The following is a 17721-nucleotide window of genomic DNA, read 5'->3' on the forward strand; positions in this document are numbered from 1 at the left end:
AAAAGTAGTTAAATGTTGTTCAAGATGTTTAGTGATGTATAAGACTGAAGCATATCTCCATAAGTGCTCATCACTGTATTAAATGTGAGGTGAGAGAATAAAATATGTCTCCATGTGGTCAAAACTCTGTTGTTGTTGTCTGGAACTGAATCAATAAAGTTTTTTGTCTTAACTTTTGAGCTGAGTTTCTCCATTTTTGGATGAATATTATAAAAAATGATGGTTAGCTTAAAAAATGCAACCCTAACCCTGACTCCAGCTACAAGTAGCAAAAAAGCTGGAGGTTAGGGTTAGGGTTACAGTGTTTTTCGTCACTTGTAGCTGGAGGTTAGGGTTAGGGTTACAGTTTTTTTAGCCACTTAGGGTTAGTATTAGCTGGGTTAGGGTTAGGGTTATGGCTTTTAGCCACAGTTAGCCAGAGGTTAGGGTTAGGGTTACAGTGTTTTTCGTCACTTGTAGCTGGAGGTTAGGGTTAGGGTTACAGTTTTTTTAGCCACTTAGGGTTAGTATTAGCTGGGTTAGGGTTAGGGTTATGGCTTTTAGCCAAAGGTTAGGGTTAGGGTTACAGTGTTTTTCGTCACTTGTAGCTGGAGGTTAGGGTTACAGTTTTTTTAGCCACTTAGGGTTAGTATTAGCTGGGTTAGTGTTAGGGTTATGACTTTTAGCCACAGTTAGCCAGAGGTTAGGGTTAGGGTTACAGTGTTTTTCGTCACTTGTAGCTGGAGGTTAGGGTTAGGGTTACAGTTTTTTTAGCCACTTAGGGTTAGTATTAGCTGGGTTAGGGTTAGGGTTATGGCTTTTAGCCACAGTTAGCCAGAGGTTAGGGTTAGGGTTACAGTGTTTTTCGTCACTTGTAGCTGGAGGTTAGGGTTAGGGTTACAGTTTTTTTTAGCCACTTAGGGTTAGTATTAGCTGGGTTAGGGTTAGGGTTATGGCTTTTAGCCACAGTTAGCCAGAGGTTAGGGTTAGGGTTACAGTGTTTTTCGTCACTCGTAGCTGGAGGTTAGGGTTAGGGCTACAGTTTTTTTAGGCCACTTAGGGTTAGTATTAGCTGGGTTAGGGTTAGGGTTATGGCTTTTAGCCAAAGGTTAGGGTTAGGGTTACAGTGTTTTCGTCACTTTGTAGCTGGGAGGGTTAGGGTTACAGTTTTTTAGCCATTAGTAGCCTGGAGGTTAGGGTTAGGGTTATGGCTTTTAACAGTGGCTAAAAGCCGTAACTCTAACCCTAACCTCTGGCTACAAGTGGCTGTGGCTAAAATTATTCACTTTCATACAATATTAAACAGACAGGCAAATATTCAGTGTTCATAATAGAGTATTTATTTGAGAAATAGTAAGATAATCCTTAATTAGAAATTCAGTGTTGGCAGCATAAAGTAAGATCAAATATAACAGTATGTAAACTTAAAAACAATATAAACAGTACAAACAGGGACTATGTACACAGCAATAGATAGGACTACTGATATTGCATAATTTGAAATAACAAAATACCAAAATGAAATGACAAAAAACAAAATCTTACCTAACTGACAAACACTGTGTAGAGATGTGACTGAATGTGTGCGGTCTGTGGAAAACAAGGGTAAGATAGTTCCTGTGCCTTAAACTGCATCAAAGCATAGTCCAACCATGTCATTTTACTGGAGATGTCAAAAACCACCAAACAATGTCATAGTATAGTAAGGCAAAAATGGTCAAAAAGGAATATTAGGAAAGGTTAAAAACTCTATCGTAGGTTTACCTCTGTAAGTACTGTTCATTATAACAGTTTAAATAGTTTCCCTGTATCTATTACATGGTTCGTGTTTATCTCTAAGAAATCTGACAGATAACTATGTGATGATTACAGTAGGTTCTTATTTTATAAAGAGTTTCAGAACTGTTTCTAATCATTACTGTGAAAAACACATTAAAATATGTGATATTGAGTTGTAAAATGTTTGGTTTAAATCACTGTAATTAGGTATCAAAAAAGAAAAAGGAGAGTTTAGGAAAGGAAAAAATAGACGTGTTCTCGTCTCTGCAGGAGGGGAAGACGACAGCAGCTGAAGACCTGGGAGTGGGTGAAAGAAAACAAAAGTATTACAAAGCTGTTAATTAAAAGACCTCCACCATCTAACTGCTGTAAACTGTTTGTTTCTGTTGTTCAAGTGAAAACACTTTTTTCTCCACCATATATAATGTAGTCATAGGCGCATTTTCCAAAGACTAATATGTATTTATTAAACACTTGTGAGAACATTCATGATACATACATGATACAACTTATTTAATAATTGTATCATACACAGTTAAATGATCACAAAAATTCTTAGTAGACATGTTCAAAATGTGCTCATAACTACATTAACCCTAACCCAGCTCTAACAGGTGCTTCCTTGTGGTCAAATGTCTGTCATTATCTTTGCTGTGGTTTGTTAAATGTTGTCAGGAATAAACTTTTGAGTTGGCATTTCTCTATTTTGAAACTGGTGTCATACAAATCATTTTTATTGCGCTTTAATCTTAGAAAAACGTCATGATTCTCATGTTTTAATTTTTAGGCCTATTTTTAAACAAACAGAAAATATACTTTTTAAGGTTTTATTTGGTTATTGTGGTTTCACATTTTACTTATAGCAAGGCATTAAAAAGGTAAAAAAAAATGTCATATTCTATTAAGGCATAAAAAATGTCATAGCATAGTAAGGCGTCAAAAACTGTCAAAAAAGTCATGGTATAATAAGGTATAAAAAATTTCAAAAAATACCATAGTATAGTAAAGCATAAAAAAGGTTTAGTTTAGTATAGTAAGGCAAAAAACCATGAAAAAAGTCATACTATAGTTAGGCATGAAAAACTTTCAAAAAATTTTGTAGTATAGTACGGTATCAAAACTGTTCAAAATGTATTTTTTATTTAATTATTTAATACTTACTTGTTAGGCCTATTTATTCAGGGGTTTAAATGTATTTACTTACATATACACACATGTATAGATAGATATAAATATATATTTTGTTATACATATTTTTAGACTTATTTTCCGCAGCTACAATGTTGAAAAATACTTAAAACTGATAAGATAAGCATCTTTAATTTGTTGGTCTTAAAACCAGAGGTTTTAAAGAGTCAAACTAAAAAGAATAAACTAACACTGACCTTCTGGAAATGTCTTCACATCTGTCTCCTTTCTCTGTGATTTAATGGCTAAAGTCTGAATCCTGAGGAGAAAAACACAACAAACATTAATATAAAAATGCGACTGTTAACACATCAGAATAAAAGCACATAGAGTTTCTGAACCTCAAACTATCATAAGATAGAGAAGTAAAAGACAGTAAATCTACAAAGGAACCAGAGTGTGGACTAACTGGTTCTGGACTAATCAGAACTAGTTAAATTAGCTTTTTACACAAAGACAAAAGAAGCTGCTCTGACTGGAGAACTGGCTCCATCAGCTCCTATTATTCACACTGATATTCAACAGTGGATGGAAATGTTTGTTTCTCCACGGTCAGTTACAATCTGAACAAAATCTAGTTGGTAGAAGCAAAATGAAGAATGAAGAAGAAGAAGAGTTTCTAGTGTGACACTGAACTGAATATGTTGTTCACATTTTTATGATTTACTGTATTAATGTGAGAGAGAGAGAGAGACAGACAGATAGAGAGAGAGAGAGAGAAAGTGTGAGAGGGGGAGACGGGGATAGAGAGAAAGCATGAGAGTGAGAGAGCAAGGAAGAGAGCGAGAGAGACAGAGAAGGAGGCAAAGAGAGAGGGGTAAGGAGACAGAAAGATAGACTGAAAATTAGAGAAAGTAAGAGGACGAGAGAGAGGTGGAGAGAGAAGGAGCAAGGAGGAGGGAGAGAGAGCATATGTTTAAATCCCTCATTTTCTTTGAACTGTACTTTCATCAACTATGTAAATAAACTTCAATAATAAGTTTAGTCTTTTTGTGATAAATCAAACTATTGAGACTTCAGATCAGTTACTGAAGGTAATTTAATGTCAGTGCTCTGTGTTGGACAGTTGATGTAAAGCTGTGAATTACCTGGAGGCCTCTGTCTCAAAGAACTTCTTCATTGTACGAAGACTCTCTGCGATCGTGGACGAAGTGGTGACACCTGGAGGAAATAAAAAGAGCAACATACAAAGGAAAATGATCAATAATCTATGACCTATTCCTCAGCAACGTTTTAACCCCAAAACTCTTAAATATTCAACTTTACAGCTGAACCACAACATTGTCTAAACATTAGAGATGTGTCTCAGGAAATGGGCTGTTTACTGTCAGATGACAAGAAAAAGCATCACATCTTTAAGAATCAATAACAATAAATATTTACTAAAACGATTATCTTAAATCTGACATTTCTGTATGAATTGTCTGTCAACTAATCACTGGAGGAATATTACAGTGAACTGCAAAATCAAAACTTTCACTGAAGTACATTTTTGAAAGCAGGGACTATTACTAATACTATTTTCTGACAATTTATAGACATGATCAATCAGTTATTATATTCAATACTAAACTCATTAATTACCAAGGATTTAAACATTAAGACTGTTACTAACATTAATAATTCAGCTCATCGACACGTTTTTCAGACTGGGTAAATGTTTAGGACACATACCTGTTTGGTCTGTGAGGTGAGAGCTGGTGTTTGTGTCCAGGCTGCAGCAGCTGAACCAGTGAACCTGGAAAATACAAATACAACAAATAACCTCATTAATAAAGAATAGTTCACCTCTGAAACTTGATCAGTATAGAAGAACACAACACTGAAAACTAAACACTAGCATCTTGACAATCACACTATGAGTTTTGAGGTGAATGAATTGTTATGTTACTAGAATATGACTTTATTGGGCTCAGAGAGAAAGGCATTTTTTAAAATAGTTTTATAATAATTTCTCAAGTAATTTCAGCTCATACATTGTGACCTACTCCTGAGGCTTAAAACTTGTGGAGGAGTACAGTTAAAATCTAGTTTTCAATCTTGTATTTAACACAAAACTGACCTCAATTAAATCTGGACAGTATGGACAGATTAGTGCCACAAAGCTACAACGACACACACGACAAAGAGGAAAAAATCTGCCACACTGAAACACAAAATGGTCACAAAGAAACGTTTTATAACCAGGAATAGACACAAAACTACAAAGACACAACACGGTGCAAAACAACCACAAAGAAGCTGTGCATAAGTAGATGTGAAACACCCAGCTAGAGACGGAAATGATGCAGTACTATCGCAAATAGACACAAATGATCACGTCGACATGATAATCCACCATAAACCGACTTAAACTGACCAAGATGGAGCATAGCATTACAAAGAAGCAGTAACTGTCTGGAAAGTAACTGCAAAAGATGCGGAGTTGTAAACAGACAGACTACCGTACAGCCCTCCACAACTCACACAGACACACAAACACGCTTTACCCCACGCATAAAAAACGACGATAAACCCCAAAACACATCGTTTACAGAGAAGGCTAATGCTAACGCTCGATGTTAATGCTAATGCTAACACCCGGGTGAAAAACAACCAGGTGGAGACGCAAAATAATACAAAATGACCGCAAACAGCCACAAACAACGACAACGACATGATAAACAACCAACATAAATGACTTTAAATTGCTAGGGTGAAACACAAAATGACAAAGAGACGCAAAATGTCGGCGGTAAACAAATACAAACAGGGATTCACATAGGTTACTAAGAGCCTGTTGTGATACCATCCATCCGTCCACAACTCATATCAGGGACGCCTCAGTCATATAAACACAAACACACTCGCACACACGCGATATAAACGACTGAAATTTGAATTAAACGAAATCATTACAAGCTAATGCTAATGTTAATGTTAATGTTAATGTTAATGTTAATGCTAACGCTAACGCTCTCCGATAACGCCAATGCTAACGCTAGCAGAGACAAAACTATAGTTTGCTTTACCTTCGCGCCGGAGGTGTGTTCAGCCTCTAGTCTCAGTCATGTTCGACAAAAAAGCAGCTCCACTGTTTGTTTTAGCGTTTTAGCATCCAGGCCTCTTCGGTAACGACGTCTTCCCACAGCACTGGCAAACAGAAGCAACGTTTCAGACGTGGTTTTAAACTGTTTATCGAGTTCGTTTCTCCGCCTCTCTACGCTCCTCCCAGAAAGGCAGGACCAATGGCGAGACACGTCATAGCCAACGGCGTCATGCGTCAGCTAACGTTGGCATAAAAACGCTGATTGGCCGGCCAACTCTGGCCCGCCTAGCAGCCGCCTCTGATTGGTCTTAAAATACAAAACACGGAAATAAGTCTTATGCTAAGATCGGCGTACAGCCGTGCACCAGATCATCATCAGTGCACAAAATCTGAAGCGTATATCTTTTTTCTTGTCAACAAACTATGAAAAGACCAAAACCAACAATGTCCTGCTGAAGACATAATTCTTTAAAAACAGTGTTGATAAATATTCAATCAGTAACCGTCTAAAACAGCTGGACGCTGTACTTTTTGTCAAATGTTTTTCAAACGATTAGGATTGTGGGATTGTGGCCCACACACATATTTTTATTAGTCTTTAAACAACAGCAGAGCTCTGTGGCACAGAAGAATAAGCTTACAATATTTAGATTATACTAATATTGTATTCATTGTTGGTTTTGCTCTTTTCATGGAATTTGTTTATGTAAAAAAATATGGACAAAATGCCAGATTTATCCTTTCACTCTGCTAAATTACCCCCTTTATTCTCTTGTATTTTATTTAAAGCCCACTGTTGTTGTTGTTGCTGCTGAATCGAGGATATAAACTGGCCAGTCTCTGTCAGAGCTGTGTGTGAGCAGTAGGTGTTCACTCCTCTCAGCAGCTTATGAGCCTGTTTTTCAGATTAACAGTAAAATAAACAGTCGTTCACTTCATTGTGGTCCTGGTTCATTACCTCAACTTGAGTGGGACATCATTGCACATGTTCTTGTGTTAGCTTTATCCTCAGAGGCTGGGGTCATTATTTGGATTTGATAAGTTTAGAGACCTTTACCGTGACAGAAGACCAGGACACTCTCTCCAAGAAACACTCACAGTTTCTGTAAAATGAAAAGCATGATGCTCTGTGCAGTCATTTAGCTAACTGAAAGTGTTATTAGGCAACCTGACTTCAAGAAACAACCAGGCAGAATTGCATTAACATCAACCAGTGTCTGGCACATCTTAAGAGAAGCTGTAAGTGATCTAAATGGCCGTCACATTTTCCCAATAAAGACGACAGCAGTGAAACAGACAGACCTTGTAATGCTCTCATTACATGGACATGCAGTTGTATTGTCAAGGGACAATTTTGCCATTTTTGAGGCAGATCCCAAGAGATTTCTCCAGTTCATAACCACGGATTAGACTTTCACTGCTTCCAACCAGATGAAACAACCAAAATATTTTTTCTACACAGTACAAGAGCTGTTAAACTCATCTCCCTCTACCTTAGAGCCACAAACATCACTCTGTTTGAACAGATAACACTGGGGCTAAGTTAGGAAATATGCTTTTTGTAATTTGGCCTCTAACAGTCATAATATTTTGTGGCTTTGGAAGACTACCAAAACCACAAGAGCTGGCATTCCCTCCTTCTGTCTAAACATCATCAACCCTGTCTAATCTTTGTATCCAGTCCACTTCTAACTCGGCTGTTTGATCATTAAGAAAAGCCTCAGTCTGTTACAGCTCTAAGACATTTCTAAATATAACAGCTGCTGAGGCCTTGCAGGTATTCTAACACCTACACAGAGAAGTGAATGTGAAATCTAAGCATCTTTAAGATGAAATAACTTCCTCACATTAGAATCAGGATCACATAGCTGTGAGTACTCTGCTATGACAAACAAGTTCTCATTAATTCAAAAGGCAGCAGCTCAGTGCGTTCAACTTTGAGTTAATTTGCTGTTTATTTCCAAATGAAAATAATTTAATTTGCTCTATATGAAGCATGTGACTACATGTGTGTTTTCCACAGAAGCAACACTTGAAAATGAAACTTCATGTGGTTAATTTCAAAGTTGTCATCTTGGCCACATGTTCCTTGTGACAGCAGATTAGCAGCTGCATGTTGACACGTGCTTCAACAACTCAATCACTTATACAACCGTTCCTTTCAGTGTTTTTCCCATGACCGTCTTTCTCTTTACATGCTTTTACGACCTTTTAGCCTCTTGTCGTCAGTGCTGTGGACATGGAGGGATACAAACAGCAGATTAACTTTCATCAGTGTGTCACCTCTGTCAGACAGACGCCCAGCCATCAGTCCATCCTATTGTTTCTATTCTATTCTTGAGCTGGAGCGACTATTTTAAAGATGAAAGCCGGAGTGCATAACTTGAGGAGGACGGTTTTAGCTTCTATTTTAGGAAAGGGCTTTTCAACTGGCTGCTGTGACCTCTGAACCTTGACCTTTGTGCTTGAAGACATCACATAAACCAGGTTGTTGGTAACTTTACTCTGGCAGCGTGCAAATATCAGAGCTGCTTTTTCCAGTTTGAGGTAACACATTTTGGAGCATCTATTTGAGAACTGCTTCAGTTTTACATATTTTATGTAATGAGATTTTTTTTAATTAATTCAGTTCTCTTTTGTTGCATTTACCATACACCAACAGAAACTGTAATTTCTGTATACTTAGGTTTTCTCCTTTTGCTTCTTCACTGTTTAAAGAAAGCCTGGTGTGGTAATTTATGACATGATATTTCTCTGGCAGCAAATCTTCACATTTTCATACTTTAATCTTTTTGCTGAAAAATGTCTGCGTGTACTGTTTTCATCCCTCCTGGTTATCCCAGGTCACTGCTCATTACTCCTGACGCTTAACTTTCTTTCATTTGTTGTTACTGATGTTAAGGCCATGACTTCTTGTGATCACTTATCTTGTGCTTGAATATACAACACTGTATAGGTGACGCTGCCATATGACTGTCCTGCTATTTATCAAGAGTTATGATTTTAAGTCACAAGATGTAACAACCCCAGGCGTGAAGAGTTAGCATGTTTAGCATCCTTGATCAAATCACATTTCACAGATGTCCCCCGACAAAAACAAGTATGTCAATAACTTCAAACAGTGGCTTCAGAAGCACAAGGTATAACATCTGATGGATGTTGCTAGCACTATCAAAATAAAAGCCCCCTCCACTCCCAACGAAATAAAGAAAGAGCACAGACAGAGTGAGATATCATTTTCTGTATTCAAAGCTTGAATACGTCTGTCTACCCAACATTTAGTGCAAGTTCTGCAAACATTATATCATCATTCATACAACAGGTCACGGCAAGATTGTCCTGCTGCCAGTTAAAACAACATGACTGATATAGTGACAAAGATAGGGTATCCATAACAGTTACCATTCATGAACAGGTGGATCGTTGACAGAAGTGCTTGGCAAAGGAGATTTAAAGCTATATTTTACTCCAACATTTCAACCTCTTAGCACACCAGCATCATCAGTTCATTTACAGTCAGCCTCCAGTCAGCACTGCTTTGACTATGAATGGCTGTTAACAGAGATCATTAATGAAAATTGTTCCAGAAGCAGTGCTGTGAACCAGGTCAGAGTTTATCTCAGAATAAACAGAATGATGGTTTAGCAAAGCTAAAGGTCGTGGTTAAATAAATTAAACCATGTATGGTTTTGGTGTTATATTCTGAACATGTCTTATGAAATATCATGTGCACACAACATCACAGGCTGCAGTGAAATCCCGTGAAAATATATCAGCAACAATCTCAAAAAACAATGATCCTTCTTTTATCGGCTAAATGAAAGTAATCAATGTGTGGACCCACACTGCAGCAACATGAAGCTGTGTGACAGTGACTTTACACTTACTCACGGCACCTTAACAACTGTGCATTACACCCAGTAAACAGAGAGAAGGTTTATGTGAGGACACTGAATCTGTGCACTAATGTAACCCTGTGTAGTCCGCTGTAAGGAAACATCTGTGACTGAGGGACGCTGAATAAAAGAAGTACAGAACTGTTAATACAGTAAGTGACCAAAAAAATCTAGTCAGTGACTCAAGGCCCACTCACTAGTTTTCCACTGCATCTGACAGCCCTAGTGAGAAGCTTAACAAAAACAGGCAGTAAGTGTAGCTTGAGTTATGGTTATTGTGACTAACAATGTTCAAGAATCAAATTTTACTCTCAAAACGGAGGTTCATTTTTTAAAACTGTTTTAGAAAGGTGTTGATTCAGTTGTCTCTCTGTGCAACCTCCACATCATCATACAGCTGAATCAACACTTTTATAAAACAGTTTCAGTGAAAACTGAACATCAGAACCTTCATGTTTGTCAGATTTGACCAGTTTTAACTCGGTGTACCTAATAAACTGGCAGTTAAGTGTTGAGACGCATTAATAAGCAACACTGATTGTGGTTTTTTGGACGACTGAAAGACATCTGGTGATTTGACTGAGCTAGAATGTGCATCAGACACTAACGTACAGATACAGGAGTGGACTGAGAGGACTGCATCGACATGATGCAACACAACCTTCCTGCTGATGGATGGACTCACACCACAACATACAGCCTGGTTCCAAATCCACCAAACGCTGCTGCCAAGGAATACGATGCATTTGTATACGACAGGCTGCTGATGGGCGACGTCACCCAGAACACACTCACAATGAAAACTGACGAGACAAGGTGAATTTTAAATGAGCCGCTTTCTGATAACTGCTTAAACTGCTGGCGTTGAAGAATCAAAGTGACATATTCATTTCCATATATTGTGTTTGACAATAAACATAAAAAGAAATGATTAAAAAGTGCAGCTCAGTAACATAAGAGTAAACAGAGGATGAGTACTTGGCAATACATTTTTACCTTTAAAATGTTGACAATAGAAATCAAACATTCACACATGCACACACACTCACACACAAGTATAACACGTACAGTGTGTGATACCTGTCTCAAGCAGTGCTAAGAGCTGACGTGAGGCCTGTCAGTGAAGTCAGGCTGATACGTCCTCACTCAGCCGTCACGTCCACAGACAGCATGAGGAGACATCATTCAACTGCTGCCATACTGGATTCCCTGTGGTGCTGCTGTGCTGCACTGCTCCTGAGAATAAAAACAACCCTCCATGGTCATCTGAGGAAACCGACCGTCCCTTCAACCTGTCACACTTGGAAACTGCTTTTGCTATTTTGGCAGAGGCTCCAGACTGTTAAACTCCTGGGAGACAAACTAACTGACAAGAAGTCTGGTCAGGTTTTGGCAACATAATATTTTGAGAGAACAGCAGGGGCCTTCATGTTTGTTTTGTATTGTGGCTGCCCGTATCAAGCAACTGCTTTTTATTCGAGCAGTTTGCAGTAATGAGCACCTCCAACATCTGACAAACGCTGTGGTCCTGGACACAGTTTAGTTACAGCTCCAAACAGCCTGGTCTGAGATATACCACACAGAGGGGATTTCTGCTTTCTGTGGAGAAACTTGTCGTTTCATGGCAGGGCCACAAACGCTGCCTACACCTGCCGGGCTGGGCTATCACTGGTCTCATTTTCTAACAGATCTCCTAGAAACATTATTAAACTACATCCAAAGTCTCAACTAGGATCCACAAATTGGTCAAAAGTATATGGAGAACTAAAGGTGACAGGTTCACGTCAGAGAGGAAAGGGACAAACATAAACTGTGGGAAAGTTGGAAGCTCACTATTGCTGAGGCATAAAGATCGTGTGCCACTGAAATTAAGGGGTCCAAACCATTACAGAAAAATCCCAATCTCATGACATTTGTCAAATTCCAACCAGAAGCGAGTGCTGAGAATTCACTTCTGTATCGATGAGGTGCTCACTGCAGCAAAATTAAAAAAAAAATCATTTCAACCCTGTTACTTCTCCAACATCCAGTCATTCCTGGACGTGGTCGTATGATTTGTGTCTTCTCATGAGGTCCATCAGAGCAGGGATGCTCATGAATCCATCTGGTGGAGGTACATACAGAAGAAATGCTGTCTTATCTTATTATGGTAAAAAGAGGTACCACTTTGCTGACTCATTTTTATTATTACGGTTTTGAAACGCCTTGATTCTGTTCTGTTCCATACTGAGGTTCCTGTTGATGACTTCTCATTAATAATTTATTCCTTCCCCATAACTGTGTATTATCGTCGCGTCAGTGTTGAAGTTGAAGCCAAAGATCTGTCCATTTATTTCAGCAAAGGATCCAGCGAGAGGGAACAGGGAAAGGCTGTTTGAGATGGTGTTTAGTTGAGGCTGTCAGTCACATTCTGGGCTCTTTGGACTTAGTGGAGGCCTCGACGCCTCATCACATTCAAACAGAAATATCAGAAAAATCCCTTGATGTCCTGAAGTACCATCCTCCCGGTCCACGCCTCGTCCCCTCTCCAGCTCCATCTTCATTGGAGCTGGGAGACCTTGAGGGGCGAGGTACTTCCAAAGTCCAAGAAGAAGGGTCCTTCCTGTTTGGGCAGGAAGGTGGTGGGGATGACGTTGTAGATGCCTGCTGGGACGTGGTCCGCCTCCATGTAGCAGAAGCCACATCTGGAAAAAGAGAGAGAGGGAGAAAGAGAGACACTTCAGATGGGAAGCTTCAATGGAGATTAAAAAACAGCAACACTATCAGACTAATTTGCAGAACACTTCACTCTTATGGTACAATTATAGAGTGAAGAGTGATGGACAGCAGTGTGTATATTCACACACGTTATCTCAGAAACATGGCCGACCTATGACACATCCTTGTCATGCTGATTTGTGTAAATGGTCACAGTAACACTTATTGTTTTGTGTCTGGGTTAGTAGCTGTTGCTGATGTCTGTGACAGCACACTGACATACTGTATGTGAGGTTAAAAATATGCAAATAAAATGTTTGTGTTCAATGACATTTATATATAATGTATATATATATATATGTGAATATTTTCACTAGAGGTAAATCAACTCTAAAACACAATGTGGAAACGTCTCTGTCATTAAGCTAAAGCTATTGTTAATGATAAATGACAGATCAACTTACCATGCAACTGTATCTGGCATGTTTTATTATCATCAGAAAACTACTGACTGATAAAAACCTGCTGTAAATATCTGGGAGATGACTTCATGACAGTGTGACAATAAATGTCTCTGTCTCTCTCAGCGTGGTTTCATAATAATGTAAGGTAAATTACTGGGATATTTGAAATTCTGAACGCCTTCTTTAGGTTCCTCTACAAGCATTCAAATGTCATTACTTGTTTCCAATCAAATTCTTAAGTGTAATTTCCTTCATTTGTTGTACATGTCTGTGTCTGTACAGTGAGGATTGGTGTGTAAAGATGGAACATGACCAGACTGTGAACCTCCAGCCATCAACCCGTGTTCCTGTGCTAATGGATGGAGTCCAGCAGACCCTGCTGTGGGTCTGAAGACACTAAACATTCATTTAAACATGAGAGCTTTCTGCACTGAGGTCGACTGTACCTGTAATCTCCACTGCTCCTCTTCGGGAGGCCGCCGGACTCGGATCCCCCACCGTCGACACCGTCACCATCTCAAACCCGACACTGTACTGCCTGCACACACAGGCAAACAGAAAACCAGATGTCTGTACTACTACTTTACCTCTCAGATACTTAAATCAACCTCAGAAATGTGGAGATCTGTTTGAGGAGATCGATGCTACAAAAACAGCAACACACAAACATTTTAGAGCGAGTTAACGATCTGTCCGTTTGTCCCGTCTGTGGAGCAAAGTCAGGGTTTACAATAAGCACATAATTATTCCTGACCTCTTCACAGCCTGGACATGCTGGTGATATAAGAATTGAAGTTGACAGTACAGTCACACTCATTTGTACGCGACCGCAGAAAATACAGACAAGTCATTAATTTAACCTCATGACTTGAGTTATGTACATGAATTATTGATGTGAAAAGTGCAACAGAATATTTGTCATGTCGCTGGAATAAAGAGGCAGACTTTAACACTGAGTCATCCTGTGTGTGTGTGTGTGTGTGTGTGTGAAGGCGAGAGACAGACAAAGAGCCAGAAGATTATTAGACGTTAATGCCACAGTGGAAAAGTCTCTGAGTCATCCTGTTAATGAGTCCTTAATAAGTCAGACAGATCCCTTTAAAATGAAGTGAAATGAAACCAGGAGAAGCACTTTCCCAAAGACTGCTCAGCACTGCTTTTCTTTCCATCTGAATAACAAATAATAACAAAGTACTGTCACTGTGATTCAGAAATGACAGCTGTGGGTTTGAGCCAATATTTCTGAGGTGCCACTTTTCTCCATTTCTAATTATGACCAACTTTTGTGTCATGAAATCATTTCTGAAACACCCCTCAGAAACCCCCACTGAGAGGGTGAAGCTGAAGTGAACTGAGACAGATATGTAAAGTACACCACTATAAACAGAGCTGATGTAAACACAGCATGACACGGGCTGTACAGGAGGTTTTTGTAGACCACCACCTTTCATATAACTTGAAGGCACACTGACAGTTATTTGTACATGTCATTGCTTTTATGTCACCCTCTACTACACAAATAAACTCTAAACTCGGTGTTTGCCTTACCTGGATCCCCGGAGCTCGATGAGCAGGGGTCCAGACCGCTCCAGGTTAATCTGGTAGATGGGGTTGTGTTTATACGAGTCCTTATAGTTCCCACAACCTCCAGCGCTGAGCCCCTTCCACTGGCCGTTGATCTGAAGACATGAGAAGACACAATCATCACACATTAAAGTGCACCACATACACACATGATGGACGTCTATTTACTTGGTGTGTTAACATACCCTTTTGGTGTGAGTGAAGGGATTTGGGATCTTGGAGAAGGTGAATTTGCATCCAGAGTACACCTAGGTAAAGAAACAAAACCTGTTATGTTCCACTGAACATGAGCTGATCTAACAAAGCATGAATATTCATAAAGATGAACAGCCAATGTTGTATTAAAGGAGCAAACAACATAAAGACTGATATTACTTTTTTTTAATCACCAACTGTGTAACACAAAGTGTAACATGTTTCTAAATGGATGGATATCTGACATAAATCTGTTGATTTATTCATGAATATCTGCACACAAAATAGATCTTTCATAGCAGCACTGTTCTGGTAAAAGAAACATCAGGAAAGAATCATGTTTCCTGCTTCTTGCTTTGATCTCTGGTGAAAACTTGGTGAACAAGAGAGAGTTCAATCAGTTATTCTCAGGACGGTTTTCAAAGAGAAACGCTGATCTAAGCTGAGAGGAGCTCGTACAGACACGTGAGAGCGCATATCTTTCTTTTTTTATGAGTGATTTCAGTATAAACTCGTCTCCACAGTCCTCTCTGCAGTTCACAAGAGGAGTCCATCAATTATAAATTACTGAAAAAAATATTTGGGTCACACGTGTATATACACACACACCAAACTCCCTCAGTTGGTCTTCAAGCATAAGTGGGTGTAACAGAGCAATATGGGAAGATGAGGAGAGGAGAAGAGCAGTCACTGTTCCTAACATCATTCCCCTGCATTACACTGACACAAAAACTAATGGCTGCCTGGAAAAGAACACATCATCTGCTTTGAAAGTAGCTGGTCTTCCTTCTTCTTTCACCACCAACAGACCCAGTTCAGAGCATGAAAGAAATGACCAGAGTGAATTCAGACAAAGAGATGCTGAAATGTTTGAGGCCCTGAGCCAAGTTTTAAAATCCTGTTGCTGATGTTTTTTCTCACCCGCAGTGTGTAGTTGATGGTGTTTTGTTTCTCGTACTGGGAAACCACCAGTGTGAACGTGTGTGTCCCCGCGCTGGTCAGTCTAACCTTGGTCAGGTAGTGTGGGCTGTTGATGCGGATGCCGTCGATGTAAGGAGGGGGATCCGCTGTGGATGAATGGATGAATGAATGAGTGACAGCTGAAGGGGACACTGTACAGCATTTTTTAAAGTGCCTGTGTCTGTTTTTAGTGAAAGTAACACTGTGTCTCAATGGTCGCCATCTTGGCTCTGCAGCAGAAGGTGAGGGACCACTGATGTATTTTCAAACTTGTGAAAAAGTCTGCTGCCTGTGTGTTACAGAGTAATGTATGAGGAGAAGTTGAGGGGCTGTGATGGGATAATCTTTCTTCCTGACATCTGACCTTGTTGTGTGTGACTGTGGGGCAGAAATGAAGGCGTGACGGAGTGCTGCTGCCATCCACCTACAGTGCATATCTCACAGCTCAGTGCTGCAGAGAGAAATCTATCAATCCTTACCTGGGTAGTAAACCTTCTTCCCATCTGTCTTGTAAACGACCAGCGTGATAAACTCCCTGTTTTGTGCAAAATCATCCTGAACGAACAAACAGACAGACAGATAACAGCCATTAGATAAAAGCTTGGTGTTGAGGTTTGACCAAAGTAAGAACCTATCATAATACAGCTTTGTCAGTGTCTCCCAGCTCTGCATCTCTACCTTGTCAGTGATGTGTCTGGTGAGCAGCACCCACACAGCAGCTCCTCCTGCTGGACACTGGACCTCCAGCTTGTACTGTGGATTGTTAGCCAGGCTGTAGACGTCTTTCACTGGGCCCTGCTTCCCATCCCAGCTACTGCACACGGCACACAAACACACACACACTTCAGGCTGGGTCTGTATGTCAGGCTGTACTGGATCACTAACATGGAGGATTTAGTTTTTTTGCCAGCTCCTCTGGTTAGTATTGATTTAGCCCTTTACCTGAACATTAACTATCACAGCTGAATGACTAACCCTACCCCGTCACCACACACACCTGTGAATACAGGAGGACTCCTTGAACAGGGCAGGGTTCCAGCTCAGGTAGATGACATCGTAGTACTGACACAGGTCCTCCCATGAGATCCCAGAAAACACCTGGAGAGCAACACAGCACAGCAAGATATATAATGCTGTTTTCATCTGTCCCGTGTGTCAGTGTGCAGGATTTAGTGGCATCTAGTGGTGGGAACACAGACTGCAACCAGCTGAAATACCCGTCCCCTCACCCTTCCTTTCCAAGTGTGTGGAAGCGTCTACGATGGCCGTCAAAATGACATCAACTACCACAACAACTACTCTGCTAGTCTGTAAAACTGCACGTAATAGGTGACATGTAAAAAGCTGTAACAAACTGTGGTATCAGCGTAAACACAAGAAAGGCCTGACATAAAGCCAGTGTCGTTTTGTCCATTCTGGGCTACTGTAGCAACATGGCAGGCTCCGTGGAAAAGGACCTGCTCCCTATGTGGATAAATGGCTCACTCTAAGCGAACAAAAGCATAACGATTATTAATTACAGGTGTTTATACACTAGGAAAAACATACTTATGTATATTATTTCTGCCAAACGATACCCACACATGCCGTTTAAGTAGTTTGGATGAAGCTGCTGCTGAATTGTTAGCTTGTGGAATAAGGTCCTTGCTGCATAGCAGTCTATGTTTCCTCTCATTGTTATTATTTGAGTACTTCCCTGAATATAAAATGAGTCAGTCAGTCAGAGATGCAAACTCACACAGCATTCATTTATGTCCAAATCGTAGGTGCTGCATGTAGAAAAAAGAGTTGGAATACCATTATCAAACTTCTGTGCTGTCTTAGGGTCAAAGTTGAGGTATTTGAGGAGTTCAGGAGTCCAGTTCTTCTCATCTCGCTCACTGTAGCGGCCCTTCCACCGCAGATGACTCCATGGATTCTTCAGCTGCAGGAAACGCATTCCCTGCAAGAA

At 39.9% G+C, this 17721-nt stretch overlaps 1 protein-coding gene across 1 annotated transcript; it reads right to left on the minus strand.

Annotated features, from left to right (window-relative positions):
• Positions 1 to 9200: 9200 nt before the first annotated feature.
• LOC108889443 (calpain-7-like) lies at positions 9201 to 17712 on the minus strand (the record flags this gene model as incomplete). Its single annotated transcript, XM_018685881.1, is given in 11 exon segments — positions 9201 to 12554; positions 13478 to 13511; positions 13514 to 13569; positions 14580 to 14710; positions 14801 to 14863; positions 15732 to 15877; positions 16250 to 16325; positions 16449 to 16584; positions 16768 to 16856; positions 16858 to 16868; positions 17568 to 17712. Coding segments are annotated over 11 exon segments (1032 nt in total), but the record flags the coding sequence as incomplete, so codon positions are not given.
• Positions 17713 to 17721: the final 9 nt, after the last annotated feature.

Source organism: Lates calcarifer, unplaced genomic scaffold (assembly GCF_001640805.2).
Source record: "Lates calcarifer isolate ASB-BC8 unplaced genomic scaffold, TLL_Latcal_v3 _unitig_1557_quiver_2046, whole genome shotgun sequence".
Taxonomy (NCBI): domain Eukaryota; kingdom Metazoa; phylum Chordata; class Actinopteri; family Centropomidae; genus Lates; species Lates calcarifer.